This window comes from Mesoplodon densirostris, chromosome 1, assembly GCF_025265405.1.
Source record: "Mesoplodon densirostris isolate mMesDen1 chromosome 1, mMesDen1 primary haplotype, whole genome shotgun sequence".
NCBI classification, from domain to species: Eukaryota; Metazoa; Chordata; class Mammalia; order Artiodactyla; family Ziphiidae; genus Mesoplodon; species Mesoplodon densirostris.
Genome location: NC_082661.1, coordinates 73,757,446 through 73,777,502, shown reverse-complemented (window position 1 = coordinate 73,777,502; position 20,057 = coordinate 73,757,446). Strand labels below are relative to the sequence as shown.

At 35.6% G+C, this 20,057-nt stretch overlaps 1 protein-coding gene across 4 annotated transcripts in view; it reads left to right on the top strand.

Moving 5' to 3' along the window:
- TBCK (TBC1 domain containing kinase) overlaps window positions 1-20,057 on the top strand; it is a 234,974-nt gene that overhangs the window by 9,485 nt on the left and 205,432 nt on the right. For all 4 annotated transcript variants that reach the window (XM_060104569.1, XM_060104545.1, XM_060104552.1 and 1 more), the window contains exons 2-3: window positions 1,298-1,519; window positions 8,957-9,029. In XM_060104569.1, coding sequence (XP_059960552.1) covers window positions 1,327-1,519; window positions 8,957-9,029 — 266 coding nt within the window. In that variant the 5' untranslated portion in view covers window positions 1,298-1,326. The remainder of the gene's footprint in view (window positions 1-1,297; window positions 1,520-8,956; window positions 9,030-20,057) is intronic.

The following is a 20,057-nucleotide window of genomic DNA, read 5'->3' as shown; positions in this document are numbered from 1 at the left end:
CAACGGGAGAGGCCACAACAGTGAGAGGCCCGCATACCGCAAAAAAAAAAAAAAAAACAACTGCCCAGTACTGGGGGGCTGGTGGCAGAGTTGATTCTTCTGTTCTTCAGCCTTTCAAATTATCTTTCTCATTTCAAACCTTCTTCTGACTGCTGCTGTTCACCATTGTTCCTGCCTTCTATGAATCTGAAGCCTCTGAACTGAAGAGGCTGAGCAAAACTTCTTGACTGCATCATAGGTTATAGCTTCCTTCTTTCTGTTTCTTGTGACAATACTCTTCTGTATGCAAAAGGCTTTACAGGAGTTTCTTGAAGTCTTTCATCAGCTCAAGGCCTTTTTCTGTCCTCTTCCTTGTTATGAGTTTATACATTTTAAAACAGTTTTAATGAGGTTTTAATTTAATGTTTTAATGAGGTTTCTGGGCAGGCATACGAAAAGCGGTCTGTTAACTTGATTTAGAATTCCAGCTTTTTATTGTAAAAGCTGAGAAGAGAAGAATGCAGTGCTTGACCAATGGAATGTCTTTTTCATGAGACACCTGGGTGAGAGAGATATTTTTTGTTGGAGGACCTTTTTTGTTGTGGTTGTCATAATGTGATTCAGATTTTGGAGCAAGTTTTTTAATCTTCAGGCTGCTCCATGATAAAACTCTGGGACACCATTTGCTTTGGAATCTATGCTGCTAGGACCCCTCAGGATCTACACATAGAACATCTATTTCTAACCTAGAGGCAATAACATCTGTCAAGATCATTGAGGGGATTAAAACATCACTTGTAAAGCACCTAGCACAGAAACAAAAATTGATTAGTTAAGTAACATTATAGTGCTGTCTGTTATCTAGTTTAATTTTTATACCATTAATAGAGTCCTTGATTATTTAAAGTTTCTGATTGGTATCCTTATTTCCTCTTTCCTGACTCCCCTCACTCTGTAAAAGGAAACTCTGTGGGTTATTCAAGCTTTAGGTAAAGAGAAGAGCCTTACTGATATGAATATGCAATAACAAACTTCCTCTAAACTCTTAGAACTGTCAGACATCCTTGTAGAGGGAATGTTCTGTCTTTTCTTTATATGCCATTGAAAATCTTTGATTTTGATTTAGAGCTGCAATATAAATTCATGATTGGGTGGTTTTTCCTCTTTGATATTGTCTTGAAATTTTTTAACTTTTTTTTTAACTGTAAAGTGTACAGATTGGCATTTTCCTCCAAGTTATATTAATTATCATGTTTCAGGTCAGAAAACACTGGCTTAATGTCTAATTGATCTATCAAAAACTTCTCTCCTTTTCTAGGTTATCTTGGAAGATCTAGGACTCTGAAAATGTTTCCCTTGAAGGATGCCGAAATGGGTGCCTTTACCTTCTTTGCCTCTGCTCTGCCACATGATGTTTGTGGAAGCAACGGGCTTCCTCTCACACCAAATTCCATCAAAATTTTAGGGCGCTTTCAAATCCTTAAGACCATCACCCACCCCAGACTGTGCCAGTATGTGGATATTTCTCGGGGAAAGCATGGTAAGTTGCTGTTGTTGTCTCCTATTTTGTGTTCTCTACCCTGTTACCCTGGTTAGGTTATAATATACATTGTAAACATATAAAGTAATCAGTATGTGTGTGTACAAGTGCCTTCACCTTTCACTCTAGCCAAACTGCAGCATTTGAGTTTTCCTTACTACATTTAAATGATTCATATTTCCCAGATCTGAGAATCAAGATTTTTAATTTTCTCTTTCAGGGAAGCCACCTATCCTCAAGCATTTCTTCACCTCTCTAAGAAGGAAATGAAAGTTCTAAAGTTAGAAACTTTAGAATTGTTTATTAGAGTGTATTTTATAATTGAAAGTAATACTTTGGGTTCAGTTTCTTCAAATGAAAAGAGAGTCTCTTTTTTTTACCTCTTTGGAGCTGCATTAGTCTTTTCATATAGGATTTCATTTGGAAAAGTTGAACTGTATTGGTTAAAAAGTCAGTGTTTCACCAGGAAGATGTTTACTGCCTTTTTTTCTTCTGTAGTCTGTATCTTAGTCCATTCTGGCTGCTAAAATAAGACACCATAAACTGAGTGGCTTATAAACAAGAAAGGTTTATTTCTCACAGTTCTGGAGATTAAGGCACCAACAGATTCCACATCTGGCGAGGCCCGCTTCTTCATTGACAGCCATCTTCTCACTATAACCTCACATGTTGGGAGTGGGAAGGGAGTTCTCTCAGGCCTCTTTTGTAAGATCACTGATCCTGTTCAGGAGGGCTCCACCCTCATGACCTAATCACCTCCCAAAGCCCCACCCCCAAACACCATCACACTGAGGATTAGGTGTCAGCCTATGGATTTGGGTGGGGGGACACAAATGTTCAATCTGTAGCACCCCTTGAAGTTGATTATGTTAGCAATATTTTAATTATTTTAAAATTATTTTTGAAAGCTTAATTACATGCTGAGGTTCCAATTTTTAGAATTATTTTAAATGCATCTCACTGAAATATATTTAATTTTTCTAACAAAATGATTTATGAAAGTTAACCCTATATACTTGCTGATATTGTCCTGTATTTATTCCTGCAAAAATGGCATTTTCAGGTGTTTCAACCTAACATTAATAAAGATGCTCAAAAAATGCAAACTGTATTTCCTTTATTGTTTTGCTGAAAAACAGGCTAAATGATACTTTCAAGGTTATGCCTCTTAAAAAATAGTTGCTCTGAAAGTTTTCTAGACTGAGTAGAAAATGTTTTTTGTAATAAATATTATTGATGGCTAATATTTATTGAGTGTTTATTATATATTAGGTAGTATTCTAAGTATTCTAAGCTTTACATATTTTAATTAACTTAATGCTTACAATCTTACCATGAGGTAGAAACAGATAAGGAAATTGAGGCACAGAGCAATTAAGTAACTTCTGGCAAGTTTGTTGTTTAAAAACAAGCAAACAAAAAACCTTTTGCTAACATTTTTATTTGATAAATGGCTTCAATGACGTTAACTAAATTATAGAACTCATTTGGGGCTTTTTATATAATCGAATACCTGATAGATATTGTCCATCCCTGAATGCCTCAAACACCACCCCACCAATCCAATTACAAATTCTAAAGAATTTCCGCTTGTGGGGTTGACCTAGTTCCAAAATCACTCCAAACTTAGCAATATAGTGGATGCTCATTATCATCTGTAGCAAGTAACCATAATTAGTATTGCTGTTTTACATCTGCAAATTTGGAGTATGCCTGTTTTCCCAAAGTCTTGCCACTTTACTCAGTTCTTAGGACTTCTTCATCCTTGTATCCTGAAGTGCCCTTTATTTCTTCCCACTGTGTCTGGAAGCCTGTTTGGAGCATCACTTCATATGACTGCGGTCTTGCCTCTGTCCAGTTTTCCCTAGGCTTTCTTTTCATGGGATAATTGACTCAGTAGTCCTAGATACTTCTTGAGCTCCTTTTCATCCCACTATCTAAATGAGGCCCTGTAAACACTGAACTAGGAAAAACCTTATGACATAATCCCTTTGGGGAACACTACTGCTAAATGCCCAGGAACCGTCTTTTTAGTTATAAATGTGAGATAGGAACTAATCTCCTTAGACACTGTTAGACTCTCTTAATGTAGAACCCAGCTCAACATCTAGGTAGTCTCTTTAGACCCATCCACCATATTGCTGGTTACTCTGTTTCCCCTGCTTTCCCTGCTCCTGGATCTCAGCAGCCCTTTCTTCTAGGGACACACAGGTCATGGATGTGTGTAAAATTCATATATTTTAAGTTTGGCTGCCTGGAATGAAAATATCAATGATTGTCAAAAGGTTAGGGAATTTGATTATTTTTTCACTATTGGCAATGTTCATTGTCCTGAAAAGTTGTATGCATCATAAAGTGTAAATAAATTAGAATAAGTGTCGATGTGAAGGTCTTTTTGTTCCAAAACATCCCAGTCATTTCAGTTGAATATAGTTTGAAAAGTTTGAAAAGGCCCTACTCAACAGTCTCCTTAGTGAACAACACATATTTCTCAATGATTTAATACCACATGATTTTGGTTTGGACTCCACTTAATTGTCTCCTCAAAGAATTTTGATTTTAGTTCCTTTCCCCCCTTTATTCTGTTCTTACTATACAGATATCTCACAGTTTGTCATTGTTAGTCCCCCACCTCCCCACCTTTCCCTTTTTACTTGGAGTAATGTGTGACATGTGGTCTGTTTTACTAACATTATGTTTTTACATGTTAGGTTAGTTCAGAAGTCAGGCTCTCACTGTTTCCTATGGATCATTCAAAACTGATTCAAGATGATGTTAGTTTCTTGCTAACTCAGCAGAATAATGTACTTAAACTCAAGCATAGTGTACATTAGAATTTGTGCACTTGATTTATTAAAGAGAAGTTGAGTAAAATATCTTTAAAAGAAAAAAGCCAATAAAGCATGAAAATACTTAAGTTAACAAACTTAATCTTTTTCTTTTGAACTTGAAATCTCAGCAGTTTTAGAAGCAGAATAAGGATTATAAATGGTAATACATTCCATTTTATTTGGTATTGGTTACCCAGAAATCTTTTGTTTATTGCTGGGAAAATCAAGAACAAAATTATTTTAACTAATAGATTTGAAATTTAGGTAGAGAATAATAGAATTGTTAAGAACCTATAAAATAATGTATTCTATATCTCTAGCTGCATATATATTTCAACCTAAGTGTCTATATCAGTTTAAAGTTCCATCAAAGAAACAAAACCAGTAGGAGATAGATAGCTAGATAGCTACACAGATATAGATTAATTGCTTGGAATTGGTTTATGTGATTTTGGGGTTGTGTAGACTCATCTGAAATCCATAGGGCAAGTCATCAAGGACAAGCTAAAGTTTTAGACAACAGCTGAAGTCACAGTCCAAGTGTGGAGCTTCTTCTCCAGAGAAGAGTCGATTCTGCTCTTAAGGCCTTTACAACTGATTGAATCAGGATCACCCAGATTATCTAGGATATTCTTCCTTACTTAAAGTAAACTAATTGTAGATTTCATTTATTAAATGCCTTCACAGTAACACCTAGATTAGTGTTTGAATAACTGGAGACTATAGCCTAGCCATGTTGACTCATAAAACTGACAATCACAGTAACCTAATAACAATACTGTTTTTTAAGCACAGAATTTTTCTTTATCAGTTTTACTGTATAAATATTTATTTAGAGATTCTCTTTAAAAGGTAATGAGCTAGTCTCAGTTTTTAATGTGAATACAAAAGAATGATGCAGTAACTATATTCTAATAACCTTTCATGTTTTAACGCATTTACAATTTACCTCTTTAAGTTAAAAAAGTTTCTTTTAATCTTTCAATCTGTTTTAGTCCCTCTTTTTATTCAACTGCTTTATTATCTGTCTTGCTTAATACTGTACTCTTTTCCATTTCTTAACATTGACTTAAAACATACAGTTCAAACTGTATGTACACTACAGTTGGCATTCATAAACTATTAGAAGAAAGATTATTTCACGGTTCTTGTATGTTCTACTCTTTAAAGTTCATTTTGGTGTCACATTTGTTTTTTATAAATAATGCCACTACATTGCTGACTTATATTTGGCACATTATGATTCTCAAATACTTCTGTCGTATTTTATTCTGTGAAACTATATTATTTTATAACAAACAGAAGTTATTTTCAAATAGTGGTCCTGAGTTTCAGAATGAAGACTCACTAACAACTTTTTAAAAAAACTGGTTCATACTGGAAACATTGTTTTGGTATACACTCTATTACCTCTGGGGGAATCTTTGATATTCTGCCAAGGATTATGGTTCTGCTGTCTAACTTTAAAGTAATACTTTAAAGGTCCGTAATATCCTAAAGCTTCGGCAAACTCTGGCTTATGATATTTTGAAGGAGTTTCCTGAAGAAGCCTGATAATTTTTCTTTCCTAAATCATTTTAAGCCTGACAAATTTTAAGCTAATGCCAAACACTTTGAAAATCCTTCATAGATGTGGAGACTTATGAATATATAATTTAAAATTATTCATTAATGGGGTATGCACATTTTAACATATTCTGATGGTTTTGTTTTACATTAAAATCAGTGCTATTGTGGTGGTATTATGCCTAGTTTACAACATAGGCATATACTTTCCTACGCAGGACACACTTCTGTTTAGACAATGACTGTCATTATGTGAGATTCATTCATTTCTAATGGCTACATTGAGCCTTTGCTCAAGTTAACTCATTTAACAAGTATTTTTAAATTAGTTGCTTATATGTTTGAGGTATAATTCTAGACGCTGGGGATGCATTTTGAACAAGACCAATATCCTTCCTGCATCATGAAATACATTATCTAGTAGAGAACAAAGGCATTAGATAAAAGTGTATACAAATCTTTAGGAGTTGAAATAAGTGCTACAAAAGAAAAGTACATTGTGGAATAGATTATATGATAGGAGGAGCAAATTGATTTGGGGGGACCAGGAAAGTGTTCCTGGAGGAAATCACATTTAACTGAGTAATGAATAATAATAATAGCTAACTCTTAGGGCTTCTTATGTGCCAGGTTCTTATTATGTATTAACTCATTTCAACCTCACAACAGCTCTATGAGGTAGGTACTGTTGTTTTACGGAAGAGGAAACCTTGGCATAGAGAGGTTAGCAAACTCCCCCAAGGGCACATAACTAATGAGTATTAAACCTAAAATTTGAACCCAGACAGAATAGTCTGTGCTCTTAACCACTGTGTTTCATGATAGCAGTTAACTGGGAGAAGGAACAAGGAAGATCATTTTAGGCAATGGGAATCCATGTGCTAGTATTTTAAGGTAGGAAAGGGGAAGGGAGACCAGTGTAACTGGAAGTTGGTGAGTGACAGACAAAATAACAAAATATAAAGCTAGACAGGGAGTTACGTATTCAGATTGATTAATTATTATATTATCACTTAGATTTTAGTATGAAAATATGTTGGAGGGGGAATAAGAATTAATATGAGAAGATTAGTTAAGAGATTGTTGTAGTAATCTAATGAGGGAGGATGTTGGATTGGACCCAGATTGTGGCAGATGGAGCAAACTTTACAGATTCTGGAAACATTTGGGAAATAGGAATAGCAGGGCTTTTCCTTTGGATTTGAGAAAGGGAGATTACTCCTAAATTTGTAGCTGGAGCAGCTGGCAGGATAGTGGTACCATTTACTGAAACAGTACTAAAGGGAAAGGCTTAAGGAGCAAAATATAAATTCAGTTTGAGTCCTGTTGTGTTTGAGGTAACTTTTATATTAAAGTGAGAAACTGGCTGTAAAAGCCTGGAGTTCAGAAGAGAGTTCTGGGCTTCAGATAAAATTTAAGAGTCTTTCAACCTTGGAAGTAAATAAGGAGAAAACACAGTCTGAAGACCCAGAATCAAAGGTGGAGGCACTAGAAGCATTTAAATTTGGGTAGAAGAGGTACCAGTCTACAGAGGAGACTGAGGAGAGGTAGCCAGATAGGTGTAAGGAAAATTGACAAAATGTGGTAAGAGGGAAAACAAAGGAATGCTGCTTCCCATTTTGGTTTTCTGACAATATTATTTACTTTTTCCTTCTAGAACTTCACAGTTGTGCTAAATTGCTTGGAATTCAACTCTGCATGCTCTTTTCTTTATTGAATTGAAGAACTAGAACTTTTATCTCAACTTTCTTTCCTATTTTTTTTCCTTTTTTCTCCCTCATTAAATGTTCTTTCAAATTTAATTTTGTTTAAGTTCCTGTTTAGATCACTTGGAGTTTTTTTCTGAAAGTGATAGTTTTCATTTATAGTTTTAAAATTTTGTGTTTCAGATCATTTATATAATGCCACCACCTCAGTTTGGGCTTCCAAGATGTGACCCATACAATATCCTGCCCTCACACCTCACATGATTGCCTGTGTACCATTGTCCTTCATCTCTCCTCCCAGCAGGCAAGACCATACCTTGAATCAGTCCTTCCCATCTTCTGCTCACATTTTTCTACCTTTGCCCTTTTTCATTTTCACCAAACCTCCTTGCAGTTATCACTTTTTCTGGTCCCTTTTCACCTTTACTTCTTTATCTTGTCTTAGCTTGCTATCTGTATTATGTGTTTACCTTCTTCCTTATCTTAGAACTCATTTTGCATAGATATTCATACTATCCCAATTTCTTTCTCCTGAAATAACATTATCAAATCTCCAACCACTTGTGAGCCCAGTTGTGCTTTTCTCTCACTGCTCTTACATTGTTTCATCTAAAAAGGAAAATAGTTTGTTGATCTGCTACTGTGTCAGACAACGTGTTAGTCACTAGGTACTTGATGATTACATTAAAAATGTATAGACCTTCAAAACTCTGCTGTCTTATTCTTAAACAGTTGATCTGTTGGAAAATAAAAATTATATCATGATATAGATTGTGCCCACCAAAATTTTATATTATTACTAATCTCAGCAAGCCCCATGATGTTAAAAGTAACCCCAAGTTGATTTTCTGTTCTTTCTCCATAGTCATGATTCAGAACATTTCTACCTTTCTCAAATTTCTGAACTCAGTTTCAAAAACCTTATGTTTGAACCAGACCGTCAAGACAATTTGTCCCTAGCTCCCAATTTCCCCTTCACTTCAAAATTTCTTTATATCTTCATCCAAGCTTTTTCTTCTAGTCTGTGTCAGAAGAAGGATTGCTTCTTTTTGCCAAAGGTAAACTTTTCCAGCTGTTTTTCCTGATGCACATGGGAGAAATTCTAGAGAAAAACACAAGATGAAAAGAAATTGTTATTTAATATGTTGTTTTATTACACATTTATCCTGTTATTCTACATATTTGATTTTTATGTAGTTAATGTAGACTTTGAAAAGCTCTTTTAAAATATCATTTATACTGTATGTTAATAACTTTAGTGGGGTATATTATTTTGTTATTAAAACATTGTGTTAATCAAATATAAAGTGGAGTTGGTGGGTTTTTTTCCTCAGAGAGACTGGTGGTGGTGGCTGAACACTGTGAACAGAGTCTAGAAGACTTGCTTCGAGAAGGGAAACCCGTGAGGTACTGTATAATATCAGGACAATTACATGAAAAGCAGAAATTGGCAAACAAAAGGCATTTTAACTAGAAACTACAGGATTTAAGTTTCTTCTGTTACTTGTTTAATGATAAAATCCAGGTGTAAATTTTCACTTTAGGAAATTTAATTCACAGCCCTCATAGAAATTCAACATTGACATTATCCAGTGTTCACCTTTTGTGAGGTAAGCATTCTGCAAAGTACTTGACAAAAAATTACTAAAGAGTATATACAGGAAAATTTGAAATCTTTTTAGTACCAAGCATTTCTCTAGCTGAGTTTTAAGAGTATTTCCTGAGAGAAGTACATGGTAACTTCTCACAGGGCACTGGTATTCTTAGGGACAGAGGACATAGTGAACTGTGTAGAAGGCTAGATTGAAGAATAAAGAGAAATAATAATCATGGCATGGATGGAATATAATCATACGGTTTAAATTCAGTTATTTCAGGGGCTTCCTTGGTGGCGCATGTTTGAGAGTCCACCTGCCGATGCAGGGGACACGGGCTCATGCCCCGGTCCAGGAGGGTCCCACATACCGCTGAGCGGCTGGGCCCGTGAGCCATGGCCGCTGAGCCTGTGTGTCCGGAGCCTGTGGTCCGCCACCGGAGAGGCCACAACAGTGAGAGGCCCGCGTACCAGGAAAAAAAAAAAAAAAAAAAAAAAGTATAAATTCAGTTATTTCAATGACACATGAAATTTACTTTCTAAGGCATTTTTGGCAAGAAAAGTGGTCTAAACTTTCTTACAAATATACTATTAAATGAGCTTCTTCACAGATTTTCTGAAATTATCTTAATATTATGAAAAATGTTTCTTTAATGAATTAAGTTGTACTAAACCAGTGAAAAATATTTGCCATGAGCCTTTATAGGATTGTAATTATCCATCCTAGATTAAAGAAATATTCTTATTCTTGGTCAATACTCTTTAATCATTGCTATATTATAGATGAAGATAAATCTTTTACAAGGGAGGAAAAATGTGTATCTTACTAAATGGTAGTAATTTAATAGCAGCAAAACAAATAAATTGAATAAAAGTACTTTCCTTGCTACTTTAAATGGTTTGGTTTTAATTGGTCACTGGAATGAAAGATGCAGATATCAAGTATCCAGTTGCCTCACTTGCTTTTTTAGAAAAGTCTAATCTTACCATGGTGATAAAAGTGACTTTTCTATATATTTAACCTAACTTAGTAAATATGTTTTTATAGGTATAATTTTTGCATGACACAAATCTTTAATTCTATTTTTTTAAGAACATATTACTCTTTGCCCACCAGTTTAAATTTACACTTTTTTTTTTTTTTTTTTTGCGGTACGCGGGCCTCTCACTGCTGTGGCCTCCCCCACTGCGGAGCACAGGCTCCGGACGCGCAGGCTCAGGGGCCATGGCCCACGGGCCCAGCCGCTCTGCGGCATGTGGGATCCTCCCGGACCGGGGCACAAACCCATGTCCCCTGCATCAGCAGGCGGACTCTCAATCACTGCGCCACCAGGGAAGCCCCTAAATTTACACTTTAATTTGTAGGCCACCGATGCAAAAAAAAAAAGTTCTCTGTGAAAGCTAGTTGACATTAAAATTGAAAACCAATTGTAGTCATGTCTTTAGGAATTTTAACTGAGTTTGGGTTAAATTTGCATAAAGATTTACAATGCAATATGTATGATGAAAAAGCCACTAACTAGCTAGGCAGCCTTGGACCGGTCTCTTAATCATTTTCCATATGTGTAGAACAAGGAGTTTTACTTCAACTAGGGATCATTCTAGAGGAAGTTATTGTCAACTTTATATTTTATTTAATATGAATTACATGTGATAATATATTAATCAATTGCCTTTATAAGCATATGTTTTCTTATACTAATATATTATACTAGTATATTAACCTACTATTCCCCATTACTTAAATGGTAGATTTTTTTGACAGAAGAACCCATGACAAGTCTAAGTGTAAAATTCAGTGCTATAATATAAAAGGCAAGTTGTTTTAGAAACATCTATTTTTTGATCCAGCAATCCTCCTCCTAGGTAGAGGATCTCCTTAAATTTGTACCCAAGAGGTACATCATTTGCCTCCCTGTAGTCCCATCCCTGCTTTGGCATTTAATCAAGAGAAAGGCAAAATGCATGCCCACCAAAATATTTGCACAAGAATGTTCCCAGAAACATTATTCATAGTAGCCCCAAACTGGGAGGAACTCAAGTGTCCGTCAGTGGGAAAATGGGCAAGCAGATTGTGGTATATTAATCAACAATAAAACGGAATAAACTACTGATACAACAACATGATGAACCTTAGAAATATTATGCTGAGCAAAAGAAGCCAGACACAAAAATCATATTCTTCCATTTATATGAAGTTGTAGAACAATCAAAACTCATCTATGGTGATAGGTATAAAAATAGTGCTTGACTCTGGTTGGGAAGAGGGCAATACAAATACTGATTCAAAATAGCCTTTACTGAACTATCTGGGGAATGGAAATTTTTACATCTTGATTAGGGTATTACTTACATGGTGTATGTTCTTGCAAAACTTGTCAAAATTCAGTGACGTGTACACTTAAGAGTGTGCATTTTGCCTATGTAAGTTATACCTCAAACATTTTTTAAGCGCCTGTTGAGTTATTTACTTGGCTTGAGTTGTGAGTCTCTCATATAGCAACAGTGTTATGTTGTTAATGAAGATGCTTCATCCAGTGGCATACTTTTTTGTATTTCTTTGTTTCTATAAGAAGAAATAGTATGAATTAGTTATTGCTGCTTAACAAATTACCTCAACACTTAGCAGCTTAAAACAATAATAAACATTTATCAATTTATACCATTTCCCTGGGTCAGGAATTCAAGAACATTTAGCTGGGTGGTTTTAGCTCAGGATCTCATGACATTGCAGTATATCAGCTGGGGCTGTAGTCTTCTGAAAGCTTGACTGGGGATTCAGTCAGCTGTTTCTAAGTTAGCTCACTCATTTGGTGCCAGTTGTTGACAGGAGGTTTATTTCCTCCCTACCTTGAGGGCCTTTCCATAGACCTCTTGGCTATTCTCACAGTATGGTGGTTGGCTTCTAAGAATGAGTGAGTGAGCAATCTAAGAGATGAGAGAAAGCAAGGTGGAAGCAGCAATGCCTTTTATGACCTCTCCTGAGGAGCCACACATTGCTGTAGCTCATTGGATACAGAGTTCATCCATTAAGTCTATTCAGTGTGGGAGAGGATGACACAAGAATGTGAATCCCAGGAGTCAGGGGGCATTGGAGCATCTTAGAGTCTGGCTGTCACAGAAGTCTTGGAGATCATACAAGTAATTAAAAAAAAAATGGGAAAAAGTAGGAATGAAATACTAAATTAACATTAACACTAACTGGAAAATAAAGTTCCTGAAATTATTCAATACTCATTAGGGTACTTGGGACAGAAAAAAGGAAGAAGTTTACCCTATGAAGAGGACAGATTATTAAGGGAATATCCAGAAGTATCAGAGGACATAGCTATGCTATGATTGGAATTGCTCTACATCATGTAAATTGATGTTACACATGGTCTTGTGCTCCCAGCCATTCCAGAGGACTCTATAAGCCACAAGTAGAGTAGTTCTTGTCATCAGGGTGGTAGTAACTGTAGGATGTTCCTTCTGATCTCCACATTTCCCTCTTTGCCCATATCTGTCCTTCCTTTACTTACTGAAAAGAACTAAAGGAGAGAGAAGCTGGTGACTCTGAAGACAAATTTCCATTTTCATCATTTTACCTCACTCTACCCTTTTACTTTATTTATTTATTTATTTATTTATTTATTTTTAAATTTTTTTTCTTTTTGCGGTATGCGGGCCTCTCACTGTTGTGGCCTCTCCCGTTGCGGAGCACAGGCTCCGGATGCGCAGGCCCAGCGGCCATGGCTCACGGGCCCAGCCGCTCCGCAGCATATGGGATCCTCCCAGACCGGGGCACGAACCCGTATCCCCTACATCGGCAGGCGGACTCTCAACCACTGCGCCACCAGGGAGGCCCTACTTTATTTATTTTTGATTGTACTATATAAGGATATAATTGCCATTGCTTTGCCAATAAGATTAAATCCATTAGCTCATGAAAAGTTTTACTTTTCTGTGCTTGTCATCATTTATCGTTGTTTTAGAGATAATAAATCTCATAGCAATGGATACCAGTAGCCTCAACAGTGTAAAGGTATAAAGAAGCCACCTTTCTTCAGTGCCCTTGTATATGTCTTCATGAGGATAAAATGTTATAGATGGAAGCATATTCTTTGAGTAAGTAGCAGAACATCAATAGGATTAAATGCAGATTTCATACTGTCTTTCATGACATTTACATGGTCTTTTTCATTTATTTAAAATAGAACGTATGGTAGTCTTATGGGTCTTTGTAATTTCTTCAAGTGAGATATTTTTAAACATTTTTGTAAAGTATTGTTTTTAATCATTCTGGTAATAGATTAAAATTCAATATTTCCTTTGTTCATTTTGGGATATAACATTCAGCACTTACTGCCTTTGAGTAGAAATGATTCTGTCAGGTTCAGTTCCAAGTTGTTATCTGATCCATCCATCTAAATTAGCTTTGTTGAAAACTATTTGACTTTCCACATATTTGGATTACATTAGTCTCCAATAACAGAGCAAGTTTCATGTGCAGAGTTGATGTGTTGCAGTTTTAATTAATTCTATAACCTATTTATGGAAAGTGAGATGTTCTTATGGCTTATAAATCAGTTCTTTCCCCTACTGCCAAAAGTAAGCACCCTGCACCTGTAAGAAAGGCTGATGCAAAGTAAACAGGAAATCTATTTAGATGGGATTGCTGTTTGAGATCCATGATTTTTACTTGTACATCTGTCTCTAACTGTTGCAAAACTGTAAGCTGCCAGTTGTCTGGTAGTTATTTGCAGTTCATTGTCCAAACTTAAGCATCATGTAAGGCATATATCTTACTGGATTTATACTTTGAAGGAAATTTTGCATCTGTAAAATTGGTGGGATGGGGGATAGAGGAATGAAAACTAGAAACTTAGAGAAGAGTCTTGTATCAATTTACTCACTAACTTTTTTCATGATAAATTTAATATCACTTAACTAAGCAATATTGTACTCAAACATTATGGTAGTAATTCGTATTACAAATGTATTGTAACTTAAGACTATCTTGAGGTTTCAGATCTCACTAGAAAATAAAGTGTTCTTTCTTGTTATAATTTTAATAGCCATAAAACCCTTTTGAGAATTCATGTTATCCAAACCAAAAATAATAATTTTGTGCTATGACCTGGAGCTTATAATTGAGTCAGTCTTTTATGAAATAACGTTATTTGTGAGGGTAGTTTGCTAACCTGGTTTGAAAGAGAAAACTCATTTTCTTTAGAGTCTATTCAAGCTTGAATATGAGGAATTAATTTTGGAGAAAGCTTCTCTCTTTTCAGTGGCTTTTATATATTACTTGTGCCAGAGTTCTCTCTTGCCAGTATCCTCTCCAGTTTCAGTTAAATGATCAAAATTATTTGCTGGAAACATAGAAGCACGGAATTCAATTAAACTCCTATAACCAGTACATTTCAAGAAAAAAAAGTATAGCGTTTGAAAGATTTGTTTGAAATCATCTCATATTTGGTGCCTGTGAATCTATTTAATTGCTACCCTAAAGCCAGATTCAAGGTACTGAAAAGTGGAGAAATTTAAATTTCATCTCATTTCTAAAATATTTTCCAGAAAATGTTAAAAAAGAGATATACCTTTTGTCACTCCTATTAAAACAAGCATGAGGGAAATGGTTTGTCTTTTAAGTCTAGGTGCTATTTAGAAAGCATTTACCGTTTGTGTTATTCAGAGCATGTACTTTTTCTTAATCTATAAAAGTGCCAGCAAGTATAGTTCCTAGACAGATATTCAGCAGAGTTTTGGCACTTGCAGTAAGCTCCTGCATTGTCCTTACATTTGCAAGTGAAGGCAGGGTGAGTAGTGCAGGCAAGTTTCTTTAATAAAATGTAGTTTGTCATATGTTTTTAGGGTTATGATTTTGAAAATTTACCAGAGAACCATCAACATTGCAGGGGTTATACATGAGACTTTGATGGGAAGCAGGCTATGTCTGCAGCTGTTCACTAGCTTGATGGAAAACATGATATGACTTACTCGGATGAGTAAGTTTTATTTACCCCTATTAAACGATTGCCTACTCACTGAATTAGATACGCCAAAGAATTTTGAACACATTCTAGAATACGCTCCACAGATGGATAATGAGCCACGGGTCATAGTCATCAGAAATAGATAGTAGATACTCTTATTTTAGAATATAACCTGGTGGTAGAAGTTAAGGTTCTCGTACATTTTTTGCCTTCAAGGGCCCTAGTTTCAAAATGCATTTGAAATTACCACAGTATAGTCAAGTAACTTAAAGATGTGTATAACTGATGTATATTTTTCTTCCAGTTTTACTTGTCTTGTTTAAAGACAGAAAATAATACCAGAAAAAGATGGTCTTCACCAGGCATGGAATCTTGCAGCAGCCTTTTGCTTTCTCCCTCTCTTGTATTGTTTATCCTATTTGCCAGTCAAGTATTGTTAATACCACCTCGGTGATATTTCTCTTGTCTCTGCTGTCCTCTACACTGTTTAATTCAGGCTTCATTAACAAAGAGCTTGACTATTGCATTGCAGCATTCTCCTAACTGGTCTTCCTGCTTTTAGTCTTTCCATATTCCAGTTACTCCTACTTTCTGCTGCTATATTAATATTGTTATAGATGAGTCCATTCCCTGCTCAAAAACATTTTGTGGTTCTCCATTTGTGTGTGTGTGTGTGTGTGTGTGTGTGTGTGTGTGTGTGAAGAAAATGCATTTTATAGGCATAATAGGACCTGACTTCAAACTCTCTAAATTACTTCCAGAGTATCTAAATTGTTCAAGTATTTTCATTGTTGCCAATATCTGGTTGAAGAAATTGAGTGCCAGAGAATTGAAATATACCTTGTTGAAGACCAAGCTGTCTTTTTGCCCAATGTAGATAGCACAGTGTACATAACACTTCTTCAAGTAATTCGCTTACCTCTGTCTGCCTCTATACCATACCACTGAACCAAAGCACAAATTGTATTTTTCTCCTCCAAATTCCTTTATTACATTGTATCTCTCTAGTTGTAAGGTACCTTTCCCCTCCTAAATTATAATTGTTTTCCTTGCAATTATTTAATTAAGGAAGGTATGGTTTACTTTCCCTTAATTAACCATACATTTTTAACATGCATACAGTATTTTTCATTTTTTCTGTCTCCCGAAATTGTTAGCATAAGAGTTTGCATATAGTTAATGTGTTATAAATTAACTGTTAAATGAACTAATTATGTTTTTAGTTTAGTCATGCAGTTTGAATTCTATTTCCCTATTATCTTCATTTTAATCATGTGTCATAATTATATTTCCCAAACAAATGAGTTTTGGTGAAAGTATAATGCAAATGTATCTTGGTAATTTGTTTATTATTTTCTTGGAAATATATTTATTTCCGAGATTTGTTATTTTCTTTAAAAATGGAATGATTCGAGGAAACAAATTGTCGATTTCCTTTCTCATGACTCTGAGGAAGAATCCACTTCTAAGGTCATTCAGGTTGTTGCCAGAATTCAGTTCCTTGCAACTGTACGAATGAGGTCCCTGTTTCCTTGATTACTATCAATGAGGGGCTGCTCTCAGCTCCTGGAAGCCATCTGCATTCCTTATCATGTGGCTTTCTCCATCTCCAAAGCCAGCAATGGATAATATCCCTTGTATCACATCTTGCTCATGCCTGGAATCTCTCTTATTTCCTGTCTCTAACCTCTAGATCCAGATTTCAAGGACTCATGTGATAAGGTCAGCTGCACCATAGAATATAATGTGATCATGAGGGTAAAATCCATCATATTCATAGTCTTGGAAATTATGCCAGGTGTACATCAGGGTACAGGGATTTGGGGGACCATCTTAGAATTCTGCCTACCTCAATTTGGTTAGTAAAGATTTGGGAAAATTTTTTAGTCTTATGGCAAGTGTCATATTTGGTGTTCTCTTTCGTATTAGTAAATCATTTTGGCTGAGATGGTGGGAACTGTGATGTGTCAGGGGTCACCAAGACCACTCCCAGCTTCAGTGATTCAATCGAAGCACTCACAGGACTCAGATGTTATTATACTCATGGTTACATTATACTCATTGCAGCAAAAGGATGCAAAGCAAAATCCAACAAAGAGAAAACAATGGGGCAAAATATGGAGGAAACCAGGCACAAGCTTTCCAGAGTTCTCTCCCAGGAGAGTTGTAAAAGATGTCCTTAATTTCTGCAGCACAAAAATTGTGACAACATGCACAAAGTATTGCCTATTAGAGAATCTGGCCTGAGCCTAGGAGTGAGAATTTGTACTGGGGGTTGGTCACAAAGGTACATAATGCCTGTGTGACTGATTGCAGTTAATGATGCTCCAGACCACCCCCCCACACACAGAAGGAAGCAGGTGTTCGACATAAATCACATTGTTGGCACAAACTACCTGGACAAGCTAGAGTGATTCAAGGCTTCAAATGGGCAAAACACTCTTATCAGTTAGAGCATTCCCAGAGCATAATTCCCCAAAGCCCACCGAGGGCCAGACAGGAAAGTAGGGTTAAACTGGAAAGCAGGTAACACATCAAAAAGATGCCGCTAATATTCAGCTCCAGCTCCCGTGTTGCCTTGTAAGAATGTGTCCCGGTGTTACTATCTCTTTCAGATTTTCAAAAGAACTCAGAATCTGGATTCTTACGTGAAATCTCTGAATTTCTAAACATTTTCAAGTAGTTAAAAAGTTTTAAAAGACCATGATCCAAACAAAACAAAATAACGGGCCGAATTTGGCCAATGGGCAGCCAATTGGCAACATCTGGTCTAAGAAGTTAAGTTGTTGCTAGAGGAAGATACTCTATGCTTTGTCTGATTTAAACAGATGGGGTCATTGTGAGAAGAAATGAAAAGTACTGGGTTTTTTAACTTTTAAGAATCATTCACTTATTTAACACATTGGAGAGAAAAGGTGAAATATCTGCATTTTCTAATTTTACTAGTGAGGTGGGAATTAAAAGATTGTTTTTGTTTTAACAGCACAATGATCTGAGAATGATAGGGCCCATCTGTGTTGGAAATTATTTTCACCTATGATAACTTTCTACTTTAAGAAAATCATGTGTGTAGCCTCAGTAGTCAACTATCACAGCATTTTTTTTCATTTACTCGTTGTTTTGCCTCCTATTAAACAAATTAATTCCTTCCGTGAGTGAGGACACTTTAGTAAACTAACTAAGGAGGTTTGTGTTAGGAGTTGCACTGACTTTAAGGGAACACCTTGAATTTTGTTCTGTGGTATTGTCTATACCCATGAAAGGCAAAAGAAGGAGGAAATAGTAATGAAATTGAAATTAACCAGTACAATTTCCTATTGGGAAATGTTTGAAAAGCAGAAATTTCTGAGTTCATAAATTATAAAGTGTCAACATGTAAAAGAACACAAATAAGTTCTTGAAATCAGTCTGTAAGAGGCTCAGAGGGTGTTTTTATTGTTTAATTTTTGTCTTTTTTTTTAGCTATACTTTTTTTAAGTGCTTGTGGTAGCGATTATAATATACATCCTTAATTTATAACAGTCTTCCATGAATTAATATTATGCCAATTCATATATAATGTAGGAATCTTAAAACAATATACTTCTGTCAGTATTTACCGTTCTCTCATCCTTTGGGTATTGTTGTCATACATTTTACAATTTATATTTACTTTATATATATTATAAATCTAACCATACATTATTTTTTTGCTTTAAACAATTTCTTTAAAGACCTTGAGAAATGAGGAAAAAAATTATTTTGCATTTAACTGCATATTCACCATTTCCTGAGCTCTTTATTCCTTTGTTTTGATCCAGGTTTCCATCTGGTCTCATTTTCCTTCAGCCTGAAAAACTTCCTTTAAAATTTCTTTTAGTGCAAGTCTGACGTTGACAAATTCTTACAGATTTTGGTGATCTGAAAATGTCTTTATATTACCTAACTTATTTTTTTTCTTGGCTGGTATTTAATTATAAAAATTTCAAACATAGCAAAGTTGAAGGAATTATACAATATACCTATATCCTACAATTAACGTTTTTGCCAACTTTTGCTTTATCATATATCTGTCCCTCCCACTACCTGCTCATTAACTCATTCTATTATTTTGATGCATTTCAAAGTCAGTTGCACATATGAGTACACTTTATCCCTAAATCTTTCAGCATGTATATCATTAAGTATAATTCAATATGTATGCTTATGATTTCTTTTTAGGTAAAATTTATATTCAGTGAAGTACAAAAGCCTGTGTTTCATTTGATGGGTTTTGAAAAATGTATATACATCTCTGTAGCCCAAATACACATTAAGATTAGGTCTCTACCATCATCCTAGAAATTTTCCTAATTCCTTTTCCCAGTAAATCTTTGCCATTCACCCCACCCACAACTCCTAGAGGCAACCACTTTTCTGATTTTTTCACCTAAGATTAGTTTTGCTAATTCTAGTACTTTATATAATTAGAATTATACAGTATATACCCTTCTCTGTAAGGATTCTTTCACTCACCCTCATGTTTCTGAGAGTCATCTATGTGGTTTCGTGTATTATAACTCATTCCTCTTTATTGTTGAGGTGTATTACATTTTATGAATATGCCATGGTTTATTTAGCAATTATCTGTTTATGAACTCCTGGGATATTTCCAGGTTTTTGGCTATCATAACAAGTTGCTGTGAGTGTTCTCGTAAGTCTTTATCTACTTATTTATTTATTTTTGGCTGCATTGGGTCTTTGTTGCTGCGTGCAGCCTCTCTCTAGTTGCGGAGAGCAGGGGCTACTCTTCATTGCAGTGTGTATGCTTCTCATTGCGGTGGTTTCTCTTGTTGCAGAGCACGGGCTCTAGGCGCACAGGCTTCAGTAGTTGTGGCTCGCACG